This window comes from Passer domesticus, chromosome 1 (assembly GCF_036417665.1).
Source record: "Passer domesticus isolate bPasDom1 chromosome 1, bPasDom1.hap1, whole genome shotgun sequence".
NCBI classification, from domain to species: domain Eukaryota; kingdom Metazoa; phylum Chordata; class Aves; order Passeriformes; family Passeridae; genus Passer; species Passer domesticus.
In genome coordinates, this window is record NC_087474.1 from 53792802 (window position 1) to 53808134 (window position 15333).

The 15333-nt window shown below is 35.7% G+C and overlaps 1 protein-coding gene across 26 annotated transcripts in view; it reads right to left on the bottom strand.

Moving 5' to 3' along the window:
* The window catches only part of LRRFIP2 (LRR binding FLII interacting protein 2), a 50505-nt gene that overhangs the window by 28782 nt on the left and 6390 nt on the right, over positions 1-15333 (bottom strand). For 13 of the 26 annotated variants that reach the window (XM_064421056.1, XM_064421068.1, XM_064421065.1 and 10 more), the window contains exons 3-5: positions 6823-6909; positions 3232-3285; positions 2046-2111 (exon numbers count right to left, since the gene is read on the bottom strand). In XM_064421056.1, coding sequence (XP_064277126.1) covers positions 2046-2111; positions 3232-3285; positions 6823-6909 — 207 coding nt within the window. The remainder of the gene's footprint in view (positions 1-2045; positions 2112-3231; positions 3286-6822; positions 6910-15333) is intronic. The other 13 variants (XM_064421098.1, XM_064421112.1, XM_064421145.1 and 10 more) reach the window with 2 other exon arrangements.

Genomic DNA, 15333 nt, shown 5'->3' on the forward strand with positions numbered 1-15333 from the left:
TGGAGAACACAAATAGATGCATACACACTTTTCCCCCCAAAGATGTCCCCCAAGTCTAATCTGTATGACACTTTACTACAAAATTTAGAAATAACAATATTAGAAAGTGCTTGCTGTAAGACAGGTGTCTTTTCTCCCTGAAAAAAAAATTACACATGTAGGCTACAGAAAGTGTTAGAAGTATAAAACTATTACAGATCTGAACATGTGATAGTACAAATTTATATACTTTTTAAAGTCACAAATTTAAAGTCAATAGTTAATACCATTACACCTCAGAAACAAAGCACAAAAACAGTCTTCCCTCAAAGAGATGCAAAGTATTAGCATATAGGGACCAAATATCTTGCAGATTTATCCTTAGTTTTGTTGTACTAAAGTGAAAGAAAATTAAATGAAGTGAAAATCACAATGTTAAAAAAAAATTAAATTGCTTTTAATTTAATTTAGTTGAACTGAGACAACATTTACAAGGTTATGTAACAAAAAGCTCATCTGCAAACAGGCAAAGCACCCCATTGTCAAGCTGTGCAACTCACCATGATGCAATGACCTTCCATGGCACCTTACAGGCTCAGGAAGGTCACTGCCTATGTGGTAGAGGGCATGAAAGACTTTACAGAAGGAAGGGGAAACAGTATTTTGTGATCAGGGAGGAATTAAAGCTGGGAACAGAGGAATTAAGTGTTTTAAGGAGGAGCAAATGTGTGAAAAGAAGGAACAGTGTGATGAAAGGGCCAGCTACACGTAAAGAGAATGGGACTCTACCAGAGTTGGCAACTCTTAAGTATACTAACAAAAACAGCTTTGTAATAATAGTTTAGCAAGTGTCCTATGTTTCCTGTCACTCAGTAACAGCAAAATTTGTGAAATGTATACTTCTTTTTTTCATCTTAGAAAACTTAAATTTTCACAGCAAGCTTGGTTTTTTACAGTTCATTTAAAAATTTCACAGGTATTTTAACTGTAGGTAAGGTGCAATACAAAATACAATTTAATATCAACCTAAGCCTACTTGTAACACAAGAGAAAAAAGAAACTGAAGGTAGTTTGAAAATATTACATCATATAGTAGTAGCATGCTGGAGTATTGCCCAGTATAATTTTCAAAATGAGAAGTTTGAAATGAGAGGATTTCAAGAAAATATATTTTTGTCTAGTGTTACATCTGAAAATTTCTTCTAGACATCAAATTAACACCAGAAATTCCCCAGATTTAGATTTTATATTTGTTTATAAGTTAATATAGCCCAGATTTAGCTAATATTATTTCATACTGTATTCATATTCACTCAATAGTTCCAATACATCCAGTATTAACAATATATTAAATGATATTTTAATATTGTAGATGTAATTATAGACTATGGTCCTTTTTGTGTTACTAAAACTATTACCTACAGGACCCATAAGTCACTGGATCAGTTTTAATCAACTTAACTATTTATTTTTTTAAAACAATTTCAGTCTCTAATTATTACCTCCAATAAGCAACCTTGCTATCAGTGAATGAAGACAGATCACTCAGACATTATCATCCCGACACTAACTTAAACTGCTAATAGGTATAAAAGGTATAACTGTCTACTAAAAAACGCTTAACTTGCCTAAACTAGGAATACCACAAATATACAGAAATACCCATTACTGAAAAGACAAAATCTCTGTATTTCAGCCTTGCCTGTTGTTCTAAAATCACAACATAAAAGAGAGAAATGTCTCCTATTGTAACTTTCAATAACACGTTTGTACCTGTCAAGGCTGATGGACAACTATTTCCATTTTATTTTACTTGTCTATTGAGGACTTTGGGAGAGAGCGACTGAAGAGATTAATTCCCTTCACAACTGTAAGTGTTCTTTCTTTCAGCTCTCACATTTGCTATCACAAAGTACTTGATTACATCAATCATTGCAGCAGTCCCATTAACACCATGTTCTATAAGCATGCTTTCACCAAACTACTGCTTTGCTAAGTAAACACAGAAAACATTAGAACGTGAACACATCACACTAAGTAAAAAGTGCTGATTCCAAGTTACACACCACAAAAACTCTCCTTTTGGAGGTACTTGCTCTGCTCCTGTGAGATGCACTGACATCTGAGGAACTCTTGAGAATGAAATTATAAAAATACATTAACATATTATATAAAATTTAAATTTAATTCTATTACTTTTTCATAATGAAAATGACAGAAAACAACCAAGGCAGTCAAAGAAGTTCTAAGTAAGCCCCCCAAAAATGAGCTTAGTTATCCGCCAAATTGAAACCCTCTTGTTTGGACAACAGCCAATTACTTAATCTCCATCTTAGCATATTTGCTGTCAGCCAAGATAAAAGCAGATCTGAGCAAAGCTATACCAGCTCACAAGTTTCTAAGAGTTGCACATAGCATGTTTTCTTGATAAAGCATTTACTGTTCAAAATTATTTGGTAAAAATATGTGTGTAGCAAATTGCAGAAATACTTAACACTAGTACTTGCATGACATTATACAAAATTCAGTTAATCAGAAACTACATTTAATTGCAAAGACCTCTTAGCAAGTGACAATCACCTTTTTTAAAGTCATACAAAGAAACAGCTCATTCCAACTTCCAAAATACATAACACCAACCCTTCTATTTTAGTAATTTATCCCTTTCCTGGCCAGATCAATGACCAGCTGATTTCTAGGCAGATCCAAGACCAGGAAAACGTTAACATAACCTCAAAAAACTGTTCTTTAGCAATATATATATGGCCTAAAGATGACATAAAAGAACCTATACAAAAAATATTTCAGGATACCTTACATCATTCGGCTAAATATTTTGCCATTAATGAATAATATATTCCCACCTTCTCCAAGAAAGAGAATCTTGCATCATATCAAACTCTTCTTCAAATTGTATCTTAAGGTACTGATACCTTTTCTTTCACAAATGCTCAAAGTATTTGTGAAAGATACACAAATGCTCATTTTCACAGTAATGCTCAAAGTGTAAGAAAAGACTGGAAGATTGAAACATAAAAATAAACTACCTTTTTAACACTGATGGAAAGAAAATACCAGATGAACTTGAACATTACATGTGACTTAAAATGACTAAAACTACAAATACTTATGAGACTTGAAGTTTCATCCTCTCCATTAGAAAAATAAGCCAGAACCCAAACCCTTTTTTCCTTTGGTTTGGTTTCTGAAGGCTATGATCAAAAAGAAAAAGTATACAGTTTGAACACAAACCAAATATGAATGTCGACTGGAGTGGTGAGAGTATCTGGCCCTCTCTGCATCTTCCTGAGAAAGAAGAAATGCAGAGTTATTTCATAAGGAAGGGAAAAAAACCCTGACACAATACTAGGAAGCTAAAGTGAGCAACATGCTGATAGCATTTTTTAATGCTATGTGTCATTTTGAATAATCCATAGTGGCAAGTAAAGTCATTCAAGCCAAAAGAGCTCATCTCACCTGATCTGCGTAAGTATGCCAAGTTATCACATTAGGGAATATAAGTAAGGCAGGTTAATATAATTAATAATTGGTTTTCAGTAGTCAGTTAGCCTTTCTTATGTTTAATATATTAATGCAGAAAAAAGCACAAAACTATTTAAATTAAGAAATAAAAGTAAAAATAGAGAGTTTTACAAAATTACAAGTACACTAGTAAGAAATGTACCATATACTACATGGAGATTTTAAGTCATTTACAAAGTTATTTGAGCCCTAAGAGAAATTATTATTCTAAGTTGCCTCATACATATTTTGCATTTTTTTCTCTATTAGGGGAACAAAGCTTCTTAAGCAAATTGACCAGTTTTAAGTTCTACAGCTAGTTTTCCTATACAGTGACAGTGAAAATAATAAACCAAACTCAAAATCCGAGTGACGAAAACTAGGTAAGGCACCTCAATATCTTTTATTCTGTTTAAAGATGAGAGAATGTTCATTTTGGTTTACACAGGAGAATACATGAAAGATGCAAGACAAAAACCACAAATAATTTAAAATCAAAACATTTCACATGCCATAAGCATCTCAAATTGTTACAGTATGAAAACATGTTAAGAATTAACTTTAATTTTAAAACTATCTCATCTGGAGGCTACAACACTGTTCTAAAAGTAGGAATTGTTCCTTAACTTACCTATTTCCTACAGTTTTCAATATATTGAACTATTCTAAAGATTGTAATTATTTATAGAATTAAAGGCTTTGTCTCCAGATCATAGATGGATATCTAAAAATTAGATTTCTTATTGCTTATGGTCACATGGTTGCCATCTGCAGTTTCACTGGATACATTAATTTGTTTAAAACTATTTTACAACTATTCAGTATTCAATAGGCCTCTTTAAAATTCTGCCAGAGAATTGCCATGGGGGAGAGTGTATGTTCATTTAATAATGACATTTTAGTCTTTCTCTCTATACTGTTTGTGTTGAGGTTTAAAATGAATGCTCAAGGTATTTAACTTTTCAACACAATATAGTTAGATCATTGCTATTTTTAAATATTCTTTGTATCTCTGGTCTAAATGGACAAGTACCTCTTAGTAACACCTGCAGCAGGCAAGAAGAAAGTTTGCTACTTATCTAAGATTCCTCTTAATTGGTGGGTAACAAGTCTCTTCCTGACATTCCATCAGAAAATAGAAAGCCTATTAAATGTTCAGCATATTCAGGTCAAAGGATTATGTACTACAGTATGCATTACCAGCAGCACCTATCTGTTTGCATCGCAAGCTTGATTTCTAAAAGTTCAAGTTTGAATTATGCACATTATCCAATACAGAGGTTACATCTCCCAAACCAGGAAAGGAGTGCACATCTGTTTAGAAATCTCCTGCAGCAGATGTACCCCTTAGGACTGCAAAAGGAAGGTGGCATTCAGTTGAGTGGCATTAATTTTGAGTGAGATTCCTCGCAAATACCATGTTTTGGAAACCCTTGCTCTCAAGCAAAAAAAAAAAACCTTTAAAGGTACATTCTGCCAAGACCATTCTGGTCCCTTCCAGTGAGATTGGGTGTTGAAAAGTCCCAGTTCAAAAGCCACTCTTCCTAGCAAAGGCTCACCCATGTAAGGAAAAGCAGCGTGCACGACAGAACTCTGCATTGACAATGAATTCTCCCCGCAGCAGCAGCACGTCTACCCTCTGAGAATAAGAGAGAGCAAGGGACAAACCCAGCCCCTTATCCCCCAGCCAAACTCTCATAGTATCTCTGCTCTTGCTAAGAGAAGGCCCCTCAGCTATGAGAGTGCAGCCAGGGCACCCCTTTCCCCCATTTTGGCCACATCGTTTGTTTCTTTCAAGTATCCATTGTTCCAGTCTCTTAGGCAACAAATGGGAAAAGAAAGAAGGACGGAAGGAAGAAAGGAGGGAGAGAGAGGGGAGAGAGAGGGGAGAGAAAAAGCTTGAACAAATCCTAACCTCCAACACATATGAAGTTTAACAAGGGTAAGTGCTCGATTCTGCACTTGGGATGGGTCAACCCAGGATGTACAGACAGACTGCGGAATAAGACACCAGAGAGCAGCACCATGGAGTCCTGGCTGATGGTAAGTTGAATGTGAGTCAGCAGTGCCTGCACAGACAGGAGGGCCTACTGTGTCCTAGGTACATCAGGCACTGCATCACCAGCTGGGCAAGGGAGGGGATTGTCCCACTCTGCTCTGCACTGCTGCAGCCTCACCTTGAGTCCTGTGTGCAGTTTTGGGTGCACAATATAGGAAAGATACAAAACTGTTAGAGAACCCCCAAAAAGGGCAGCCAAGAGGGAAAGCTGAACAAGGAGCAGATGAGGTCACCTGTCTGTTCAGCCTGGAGGAAACTGAGGGGAGTCCTCACTGAAGTATGAGCATACTCACAAGGGGAAGTAGAGAGGCAGGGACCGATCTCTTCTGTGGTGACCAGTGACAGGACCCAAGGGAACAGTCAGTCAGGGGAGGGTTGGACTATGTACATATATAATTCAACATACATATATAGTTTATATGTCTGTGTGTATGTGTATATATATTTTACACATAATTAGACACTTTGAAATAACACACAGCAAACCATTAGTAAACTACTTCCTCCAAAATCCTGCGTTAGATCTCTGAGTGGCAAAAACATGCACAATAGGTGGTTTTAGCCTACCATCCATTTCTGGATATGAGCCCATTTTCTATCATATAAATGCTGAGAAAACTATAGAATATAAAAAGAAAACCAAACAAAACATTTAAAATATAAGTTATAGTCACCACACAAGACTGGATTCCTAAATTGAAAACTCAGAGAGATCTACAGAATAACAGCAGACATTTACAGCAATTCAAAATCTCAAACTACAATGAGAACCATATAAAATTGAGGCAAAAAATGTTCTGCATATTTCACCTATTACCACAGAAAAAAACCCCACAACAACCAAGTATGAGTATTACATGGATTTGAGTGCAATCATGACACATAATAAATTATCAGTGTTTTACGTCAAAACCTGAATTAAATACAACAACTATGCAATAACCAGAATGCTGAAAACCTAGTTTCTAGGATTTTTTTTCCCTCAAGACATGCAAACTTTCTTTAGGAGAAACATAAGGAGCAACACACAACTGTATGTGTAAATATTACTCCATTTAAATATTTTTTTAAAATAAAGATTTGACAACAGATCTACAACACAGTATTTACTGTGAATCCTTTCAGTATAATCCAATTCTAATGCTGAAAATACTTATACAAAACGGAATTACACAAAAGACAAAATCTTATGGAAATGCAGAAATAAAATACTTTACGAATTTTTGTAAAGGTTTGCAATAATTCCTGGTGAGTTACACTACCTCTTTTTGCTGTCGCTCCAGCTCTCTCATACGTATATCTCTTGCTTCTGCTCGAGCTGCCCGTTTTGCTGCAAGTCTGGCTTCTGCCTACAAGCAGATGGAAAATAATTAAAGTTTAAAAAAAATTTTTTGAATAATGGTTTGAGTATTCAAATCTCTTCAAAAGTACACATTAAGATTTTAACATCATAATATGGAAGTAATAAAGAATGACATTTCAAAAAGAATATATACCTAACTCTTTAAACATAGCATTGCTAGTCAAAAGAATTAGATGATCATTTAAGAAGTCTTAGAATGGCTTGGGTGTGAAGGGGCCATAAAGACCATCTAGTTCCAAGGCCCAGATCAGGTGCCATCAACTAAACCAGGCTGCTCAGTGCTCCATCCAACCTGGCCTTGAACAGTTCCAGGGATGGGACATCCACAACTCTGGCCAACCTGTTCCAGTGGCCAGGAACTCACCACTCCCCTAGTAAGAATTTCCTCCTAACATCTAACCTAAACCTATTCTCTTTTAGTTTAAAACCATACATTCCCCTATGTCCTAACACTATCTGCCTTTGTAAAAAAAAAAAAAAAAAAAACTCACTCTCCCTGTTTTTCATAAGCCTGTTTCAGGTACTGGAAGGTCACAGTGAGGTCTCCCCAAATACATCTCCAGGTTGAACAACTCCAGCTTTCTCAGCCTGTCTTCATAGGTGAGGTGCTCCAGTCCTCTGAGCATCTTTGTGGCCATCAACAACTTCTCCCAGTCTGGACTCACATCTGAGATTGCCCTGACTGACATGCAGTATGTTGTACTTGGACTTGTTGAAATTCAAGAGGTTCTCATGGGCCCAAATTTGTCCATGTGGTCCCGGGTAGAATCCCATCCTTCTGTTGTGCCAACTGCACCACTCTGCTTCACAGATTTGCAAACTTGCTAAGGGTACACTCAATCCCACTGACAGTGTCATTGATGAAGGTATTAAACAGCCCTGGGAATATGAGGGAATCAATTTTGCCATATAGCTGAAGTTTGAAGAAAGCACAAGCTCAGTTTTTTCGTATTTGAATAATGAGTTGACAAAAATTCTTCAAATATTAAACCACTGAAGACAGGTTTTCCACCAAAGATTACAGTTGCCTATTTAATGTTAATTAAAAGCTTTCTGAGAATCAGCAGCAGCTAAAAATTCAGAACTCCCAACAACCAACCAATTACAGAAGTTCTTAAAATGTAAAATCCAATGGATTTTTTGCTTTTGATTAAGTATAGAGTTTTCCCTGCTTTTGCCACCGTCACAGTAAATGTTTATGTCAAACACTGGAAACCTATAAAACTGTTTTACTGTGCTTCAGGAAAATGAAACAGGTCTGTAACTTGGGAGTTTAACTTCAAATTATGATTAGACTACAGGCACAAAAATATCAAATAATGACAAGACAGAAGGCAGACTCACTATAGTTTCATTACTCAAAATAGTTTGTCCTAACTCCAAATGACTCGTGAAAACTTTTTTTTCTGAATTTTGCATATGCAGATAAAATAATTCCACGGCTGTGTCAACACTCCTGACTGCCATAACATAATCATTTTTCAAAGCAGCATAAAGTTACTCTTCTTTCTACCTGATAACACACAAGTAAAGCAAGGAAATTGCCATGCAAGAGGATGAATTGTAGCCCATTATTGCTCTCTGGCATATAAACGTTCACACTGACAGGTATGCAGCACAGAAAGAAAAAGGACTCAAAGAGCTGATAAGTTTGGGTATAGCTTTGTCTATAAAACAGCAGATACATGCATTTGACCTTTATGCTCTGGCAAGGCTTTACTGTTAACTTACAAATTTAATACAAAGATAATACTGTTAAGATACAAAGTTAATTGGTTTACTGATTCATGTTAAAAATGAATTCATATTTCACTACTCTCCTCAAGTCGTACACCCAGAAACCTAATTTTAAATTCCTACAGTAAAAGGGAAGCTCCATTTCTTATCATTTACCAAACCCTTGATACAACACAAGTGAATTTACAAATATTTGTCATAAAATGGGTGCCAGAAATAGAAGAAAAAGAAAATCTTATCTTTTTAGATTTTTCCTAAGAAATGGCTTAATATTACATTAATTTTTAACCTGAGCAACCAGATTCCTGTAAAATGCACACAATCTCAAAAAAGACAAAAACCTTGGCAAGTTAACTAAAAGGACAGCTCTCAGGCTTCCTTCACCATACTTCAGAGCAATAGACACGTTGCCGTACCATTAGAAAAGCCATAATACCCAGTAATTCTTAGTGCTCTTCTTAGGGCATAGATTGTAGCAGCCACACAAGTTTTCATAGCTATGTTATTGAAATTCAAAATCAACAATAATAGAGAAACAACCATAATTCAAAAGGACATAGTTTTCTTCCCGGGTGCTGCTATTCACTCTGTTGCTTTACTGAAAGAACCCATGAAAGTTGTGAAACAAATTACCACCAACAAATCCTTTAAAAAAATTTCATCTGCTGGGTTGAAATAAAGTCTTTAAATATCTGCTAAGGAAAATGTAGAGTTGCAATAGCTTTGGATGAAGTTTGGACTATAGGAGACTACACTACTCATTTTGGGTTTTTTTTAATAAACCAGCAAAAGTAGAGGCAGTCATGCTCTCATGCTTTTCAATTCAACTAGTATTTGACTTGAGAGAACATACCAAAAAGATCCCTATTAATTGCTCATAGTACCTTGGGAGCCAATACAGATTGCCTTCTACAGCCTGCATTAAACAAAGTCCAATCTTAGAAAAGGATAGACTGGCCACTACAGTCCTGATTTCAGTTTCACTGGTCATTATTCTCTATACAGTCTTTAGACCAGACACACATTAATAAAATATATTATAAGTATCCATTGTAATACTATCTAATTGAAGTACAGCTTATTATAAAGTCATATAACACACCAAGCTTCTATATTTCTGAAGTAAAAATTCAACTGTGTATTGTCCAAGATCTAGCAACTCTGACACTATTTCAGAAGCTTCCTAAGGGAACTTTCAAATGGTAAAAAGAAGTGGGATAGCTGACATGTCTTGAAGAAATAAGATAGGAGGCATTTAAATCTGGTACACTTACACTAGTGGCTTAAATGGAAAGAATGTTATAAAATCTGGAGGGCACACAACCATCAGGTAAAGAAACAATAATTCAGCATGGAATTTATTCAGAGAACTGATCAAAAAGGGACATAGAAGACTACAGAGGAGATCTTTGTAACAAAAGAAATTGGACAGGAAAACAAGGAAGAGGTCCTTGAGAATTTACTTGGGTAAGAAAAAAAGACTAATTAATAAATTATTAATTTATAACTAAATATCTAAACTCTCTTTTGTATATGAACACACTCATACTACTCATATTTACCTTCTACTCTGGGACAAATTTGTGTTTTTAAACTAATCCTGTGTTTCTTTGGGTATTAGCTCTTGTCTAAGTCACAAAACAAAGCAATCTGTTCACCACTGAGTTCTGGAATTCCTCATTTCACAATAGATAACAAAAACCATTACATGAACAAAAGAAAACCCCAGTGTTTTCTTGTACCTGCATAAAAAGCATTTCATTCTAGAAGATTATTATCCTGGCTGTTTTCAAGCAGTTAAGCAGTACCTTACGGCAGTATTCACTTAGATTGGTTTATTTTATTGCATACAGAGGTAGAAAGACAATGCTCTTCTTCCAGGAGGTAGCACAGTCAGTTTCCTGATTTCCACCTAAAAATCAATTATTATAAGCAATTTATAGTAATTTAGAAAGCTATCTCTACTTCTTCAATTTTTTCATATTTGTTTTTAAATATGTATTCTACCACAATCTTCTGAAAACTTTTAGCTCATCTTTCAAGGACAACATGTAGTTCTTCAGTTAAATCAAAAATATTTTGGCAAGAAAGAAAGAAGAAAAGAAAGATGAGACTTTAACTTGAATGTCTTTGTAAAGATTGAGTCTGGAGTCTCTCCTTTCTGATGTATTTTTCTTAGTCTCTTCAGAGCAACAACCATGTTTTTTCCCAGGTAAGCAGTATGATATTAACACAGAATTTATATGGTAGAGGCTTCCCTCCATGCTGAGCAAGGAGAAGCATAACATCTATCTCCATAGTGTAGATGTGCATATTTTTCCTTCCCTTGCCTGCAAGAAGGAATTCATTTAAAAGCAACAGTATTTTATTTTTAATTTTTATATTTGGGAGACGGTAATTCTTTAATTCGCTTGGTTTCAGCATAAAAGCAGCATAAGGTTAAAATATAGGCTATCCTAAGATGTCATTTACCTCTGAAAAAATCAGAATTATTTTGTCATCATGGGCCGATACATACATATCACATAGAACTCGTTTCTCTTTCTGCTAAGGGATATGCAGTCCTGCAGTTTCCAATGCAGGAGGCCCGGCTAAGGAGTATTTTACTTCTTCCACCAGATGGCAGCGGTAAGGCCACTGACTGCCCGTGCTGCAGGACCCGCTGCTCCCTGTCTGCCACGGGTGCATGGAACACCCTGTCAGCTCTGGCTAAGCATCAGGGTGAGCATTTTTAAAATGTTCACTGTAATTCTTATGTATAACTACGTGTAGCAACTTAGTTTCACCTTCTCTCATCAAGCAAACAAAGGATTCTGTGCCCAATTCCAATCCCCCATGGCAGGCGTGTTAGAATTGGACGATCTGTAAGGTCCCTTTCAATTCAAACTTTTAGCTCAACTATGATTCCTTCCGCTGCTCATTCCCATGCTTTTGCCCTTATCTCCATACTGTCTCATGAAATCAAGGCAACACCATCACTTTTGTGCCAAAAGTATTTCTTACGGCTCCTCAGAAATCTCTTTTCCACTTACATCTCATGTCTCTGACTCAGCTGCCTACAAACAACAAAATCTTACATTTTAACATGGCTTAGAGGTTTAGAGTCTTTATTTCTGATGTCTCATTCTTCTTCCATATATTGTACAGACTCACATATATATTATAGCTCTAGAATATCTTGTATCATATAAAATATCCTTAACCACTTTTAAAAACAAAAGCAAACAAGGCTTTGAATTAATAGTAAGGTAGAAACAGCCAATTGAAAACATTTAGTGACCTCTTACCAAAACAAAATAAACAAATCACCTAGCATCTACAAAGACAATATCCATAAGGATGGAATTCTTTCGGAGTTTGCTTGTTTTCTTAACAGAAGCTGAACCTACATGAAGAGAAAAGCATGTACTAAACTTTAAATAGATTCATATGAAAAAGACTGTTGTTAACTGCTTCGAAATTCATTATATAGCCCTCAAACATTTAAAAATATTCAAATCAGCTTTTTCTATCATGGCAACTAAGTAACATTACATCTCCATCAAAGTAAGAACAATTGCACTCTACTCACAGTTGAGCTACTACAAAGTGAATTTTAAATCAAAATGAATCTTTATTCTCTCCCATGAGAAAACACCTTAAGAGTTTTCCACGTTCTTGCTATATAGTGAAATAGTCACAAGAACAATTCCTGAGAAAAAACCTACCAAACCAAAACACAGAGACAACATCCTACAAGGTAGAAACCCAGTGAACACTGTTGCAATGTTGCTTGTCTACAACCTCTAGTTCTCCGTCTCCTAGTAACACAGCCCTGAAGAATGGAAGAGCTGATGATAGTAACACCCAAAAAAAGGCTACAAATGGTAAATCCTGATTCTGCCTTCAAACTCCTGTTTAGCAGGTTGAGGATGGTGAGATGATATGTGTCAGACTCTTATCACTCTGCCATGATATTCATTGTATCTGAGCATGAACCACAGGCAATGCAAGAACACGGAAGTGACTGAAATCTCTGTTCTCACACAATCAAACTGGTTTTGGAGAAAGAGGTCTCATGTAATCCTAAAAGATGGTGATGACAGGTTACTGCTAAATATTTAAAATTAACAATTTGTATGAAAATACAGACAAGTGAAGCAGCAATGCACAACTCAGCAAATGATACTCTGTCTGCAAAAGAATTTAATAAGGAGAGAATCCCCACAACAAACACACAAGGAAAACATCTTGCGATCGTATCCACTGTATTCAATGTAGACTGTGAACATAACCTTGAGAATATGAACCTCAATTTTCATTTATATAGTTAAGTGGGAATTTTCAAGCAGTTAAGTATTTTTGTTTAACAAATGAGAATATAATGTTGCCAGGAGCCTCAAGTTACACTAGACAATCATTACCTGTACTTTGGGAAGCTCAAACTTTGCACAAGATACATGAAACTGTCTTCTACATCAGGTGACTTATTGTCAACCTTAGACTGACTTTGTCAATCTTAGAAAGCTAACAGAATCCATTACAAAAGCTGGAGAAAGAACCAAAAGGTCATATAAAAAAACCTCTATATTTTCAGGAGATAGGCTTTTTTGATGATAAGCTGACTTCTAATTGACCTTGCTGTAATTAGCACTACTCCATTTTAATGTAGTTGGGTGCTTTTAAACCCACAGTTCCATTATTTCCTTGCAGGGAACACATGGACAATATATCTACACCTGCTCCTGAAGCTTTTGAAAAAAAGCATGTGTGTTTTGTCTCTTTACATTATCAGTAGGAAAGAAAAAGAAAGTGTTAGGGAGGGGGCAAGAAGTGTTCTGAAGGTTTTATTATTATTATTTTCGTTTCTGTTAATGTAAGTTTTCTTTTCACCCTTTTAAAGTTTGAAGTCCGCTTTGCCTTCGTCCTAATCCTATCCCACAAGGCAGTAAGTAAGTATATTCTAGTAAGTATGCTGGCATTTAGCCAGCACTAAACCCACTACATTAATTAATGCGTCGGCTGAGAAATCTCAAATTAGCAAACCAAAACCACCAATCAAAACTGGTGTTCAAACTAAAACCGCCACAGCATGACAAACTGTTGTACCAGGATAAGACTGCCAAATTGATCAACTGCGAGTGATCTCACTTCAGACACTGTGAAATAGGGAGAGTGCACTGCTTCCAAGAAAGGATGCACAGATAGATCCCTGTCCCTGGATATGTACATCACCTTTACTCTTCCTCAGTTCCAGTAGGCAAGGAAATTCAATGCCAGGAAAAATAACACACTGTAGTATAAAAAGTAGGTCCCTAAGAAAGAGGTTTAGCAACTCAAAAGATCTTGGAATAAGGCAGAAATAAAGGGGAGGGGACAACCAACAGAGGAAAAAAAAGTTTTCTGATGCGAAGGAAAGATGGAAAAAAACCAAATAAATATCAAAGAGGAAGCAGTCTGACCAAGTACCTCAGATGCTTACAACAGTGCCCTTATCTTCCATTAAATATTTTCATTAAAAATTACACCAGATTCAACTGGTGCAGAAAAATTACTATATGGAAATTAACTTAGTGGATCAGTGCCAAAGAATTCTTTAAACCAAATTTCCTAGAAAGCAATGTTTACTGGTACTAAAAGGAAGATATCTTTTTTTTTGACACATGCCATAAAACAAGGAAATCACAATTTTGTCAAATTAAAAGTGGTAACAAAGAATAAGAATAGCACTTTCTGAAATCTGAACTTTTAGAGAAAAATCACCTTGAAATGTCATACACTACATTAGAGTCACTTTACTACAGTTCTTGGTATTACAAATTCTGATACTTCCTAGTGCCATTTTGTGACTGCTCTCAATCCCAGAGCACTTTCATGCAGTTTCACCACACAGATCATCCTGAGTGCAGCCTTTTGTTTCTGCATGTTCTGTTTACCATCTCTTAATACATAGAACAACTTTAGGAAGATTTTCCACAGAAGACACATGCATTACGAGTTCAATGTAATTCTAGTAAGTAATGTCTTCTAAAAAGATGGGATGTAAGAGAACTAAACCAAACAGTAATTTTAAGTAAGATAATATGTATTACATGTTACTATTGAGATGCTTTTCTAGGTTAAACACCAAGTTGATGTTATGGAAGCATGCATGTACTCAAAGAAATTTAAGGCCATATTCTTTCTTTTTTACTCACTGTTTTCACCAAAAAACGAGTGATGGAACTTGATGAGTGAGATCATACATGATCCAGAATCCCACACAGGACTTGGCCGATAGAGTGAGACATTCCATTAGAATTAGAACGTAATTTTCTGAAAAGTTACCTTTTTTTTTTTAACTGACAAGGCATATCTTTTGCCTACAGTCTATGATAGATACACTTGAAAATGCCTAAATAAGCTTTCTCTTCAGAGACCTATTACCTACCTACTTTGTCTTACATACACATATACAGACAACTACTTACATTACAAAGCCAATTAGAATCTGTATTTTGCACTCCTTTATTTCAACTAGGGCAAGTAGATAATGTAGCCTCAAAGAACCTGGATTCACTTGTATACAAACAATATTAAGGCTTTTGTACCCTAGTCATAGCATTTCCACCTAGAAAAACTCTGGTCCAAACAGACATCTCTAAGACTTTAAATTCCAACTGCCTAAATCCCATGGGACAAAATTCCCCTTTGT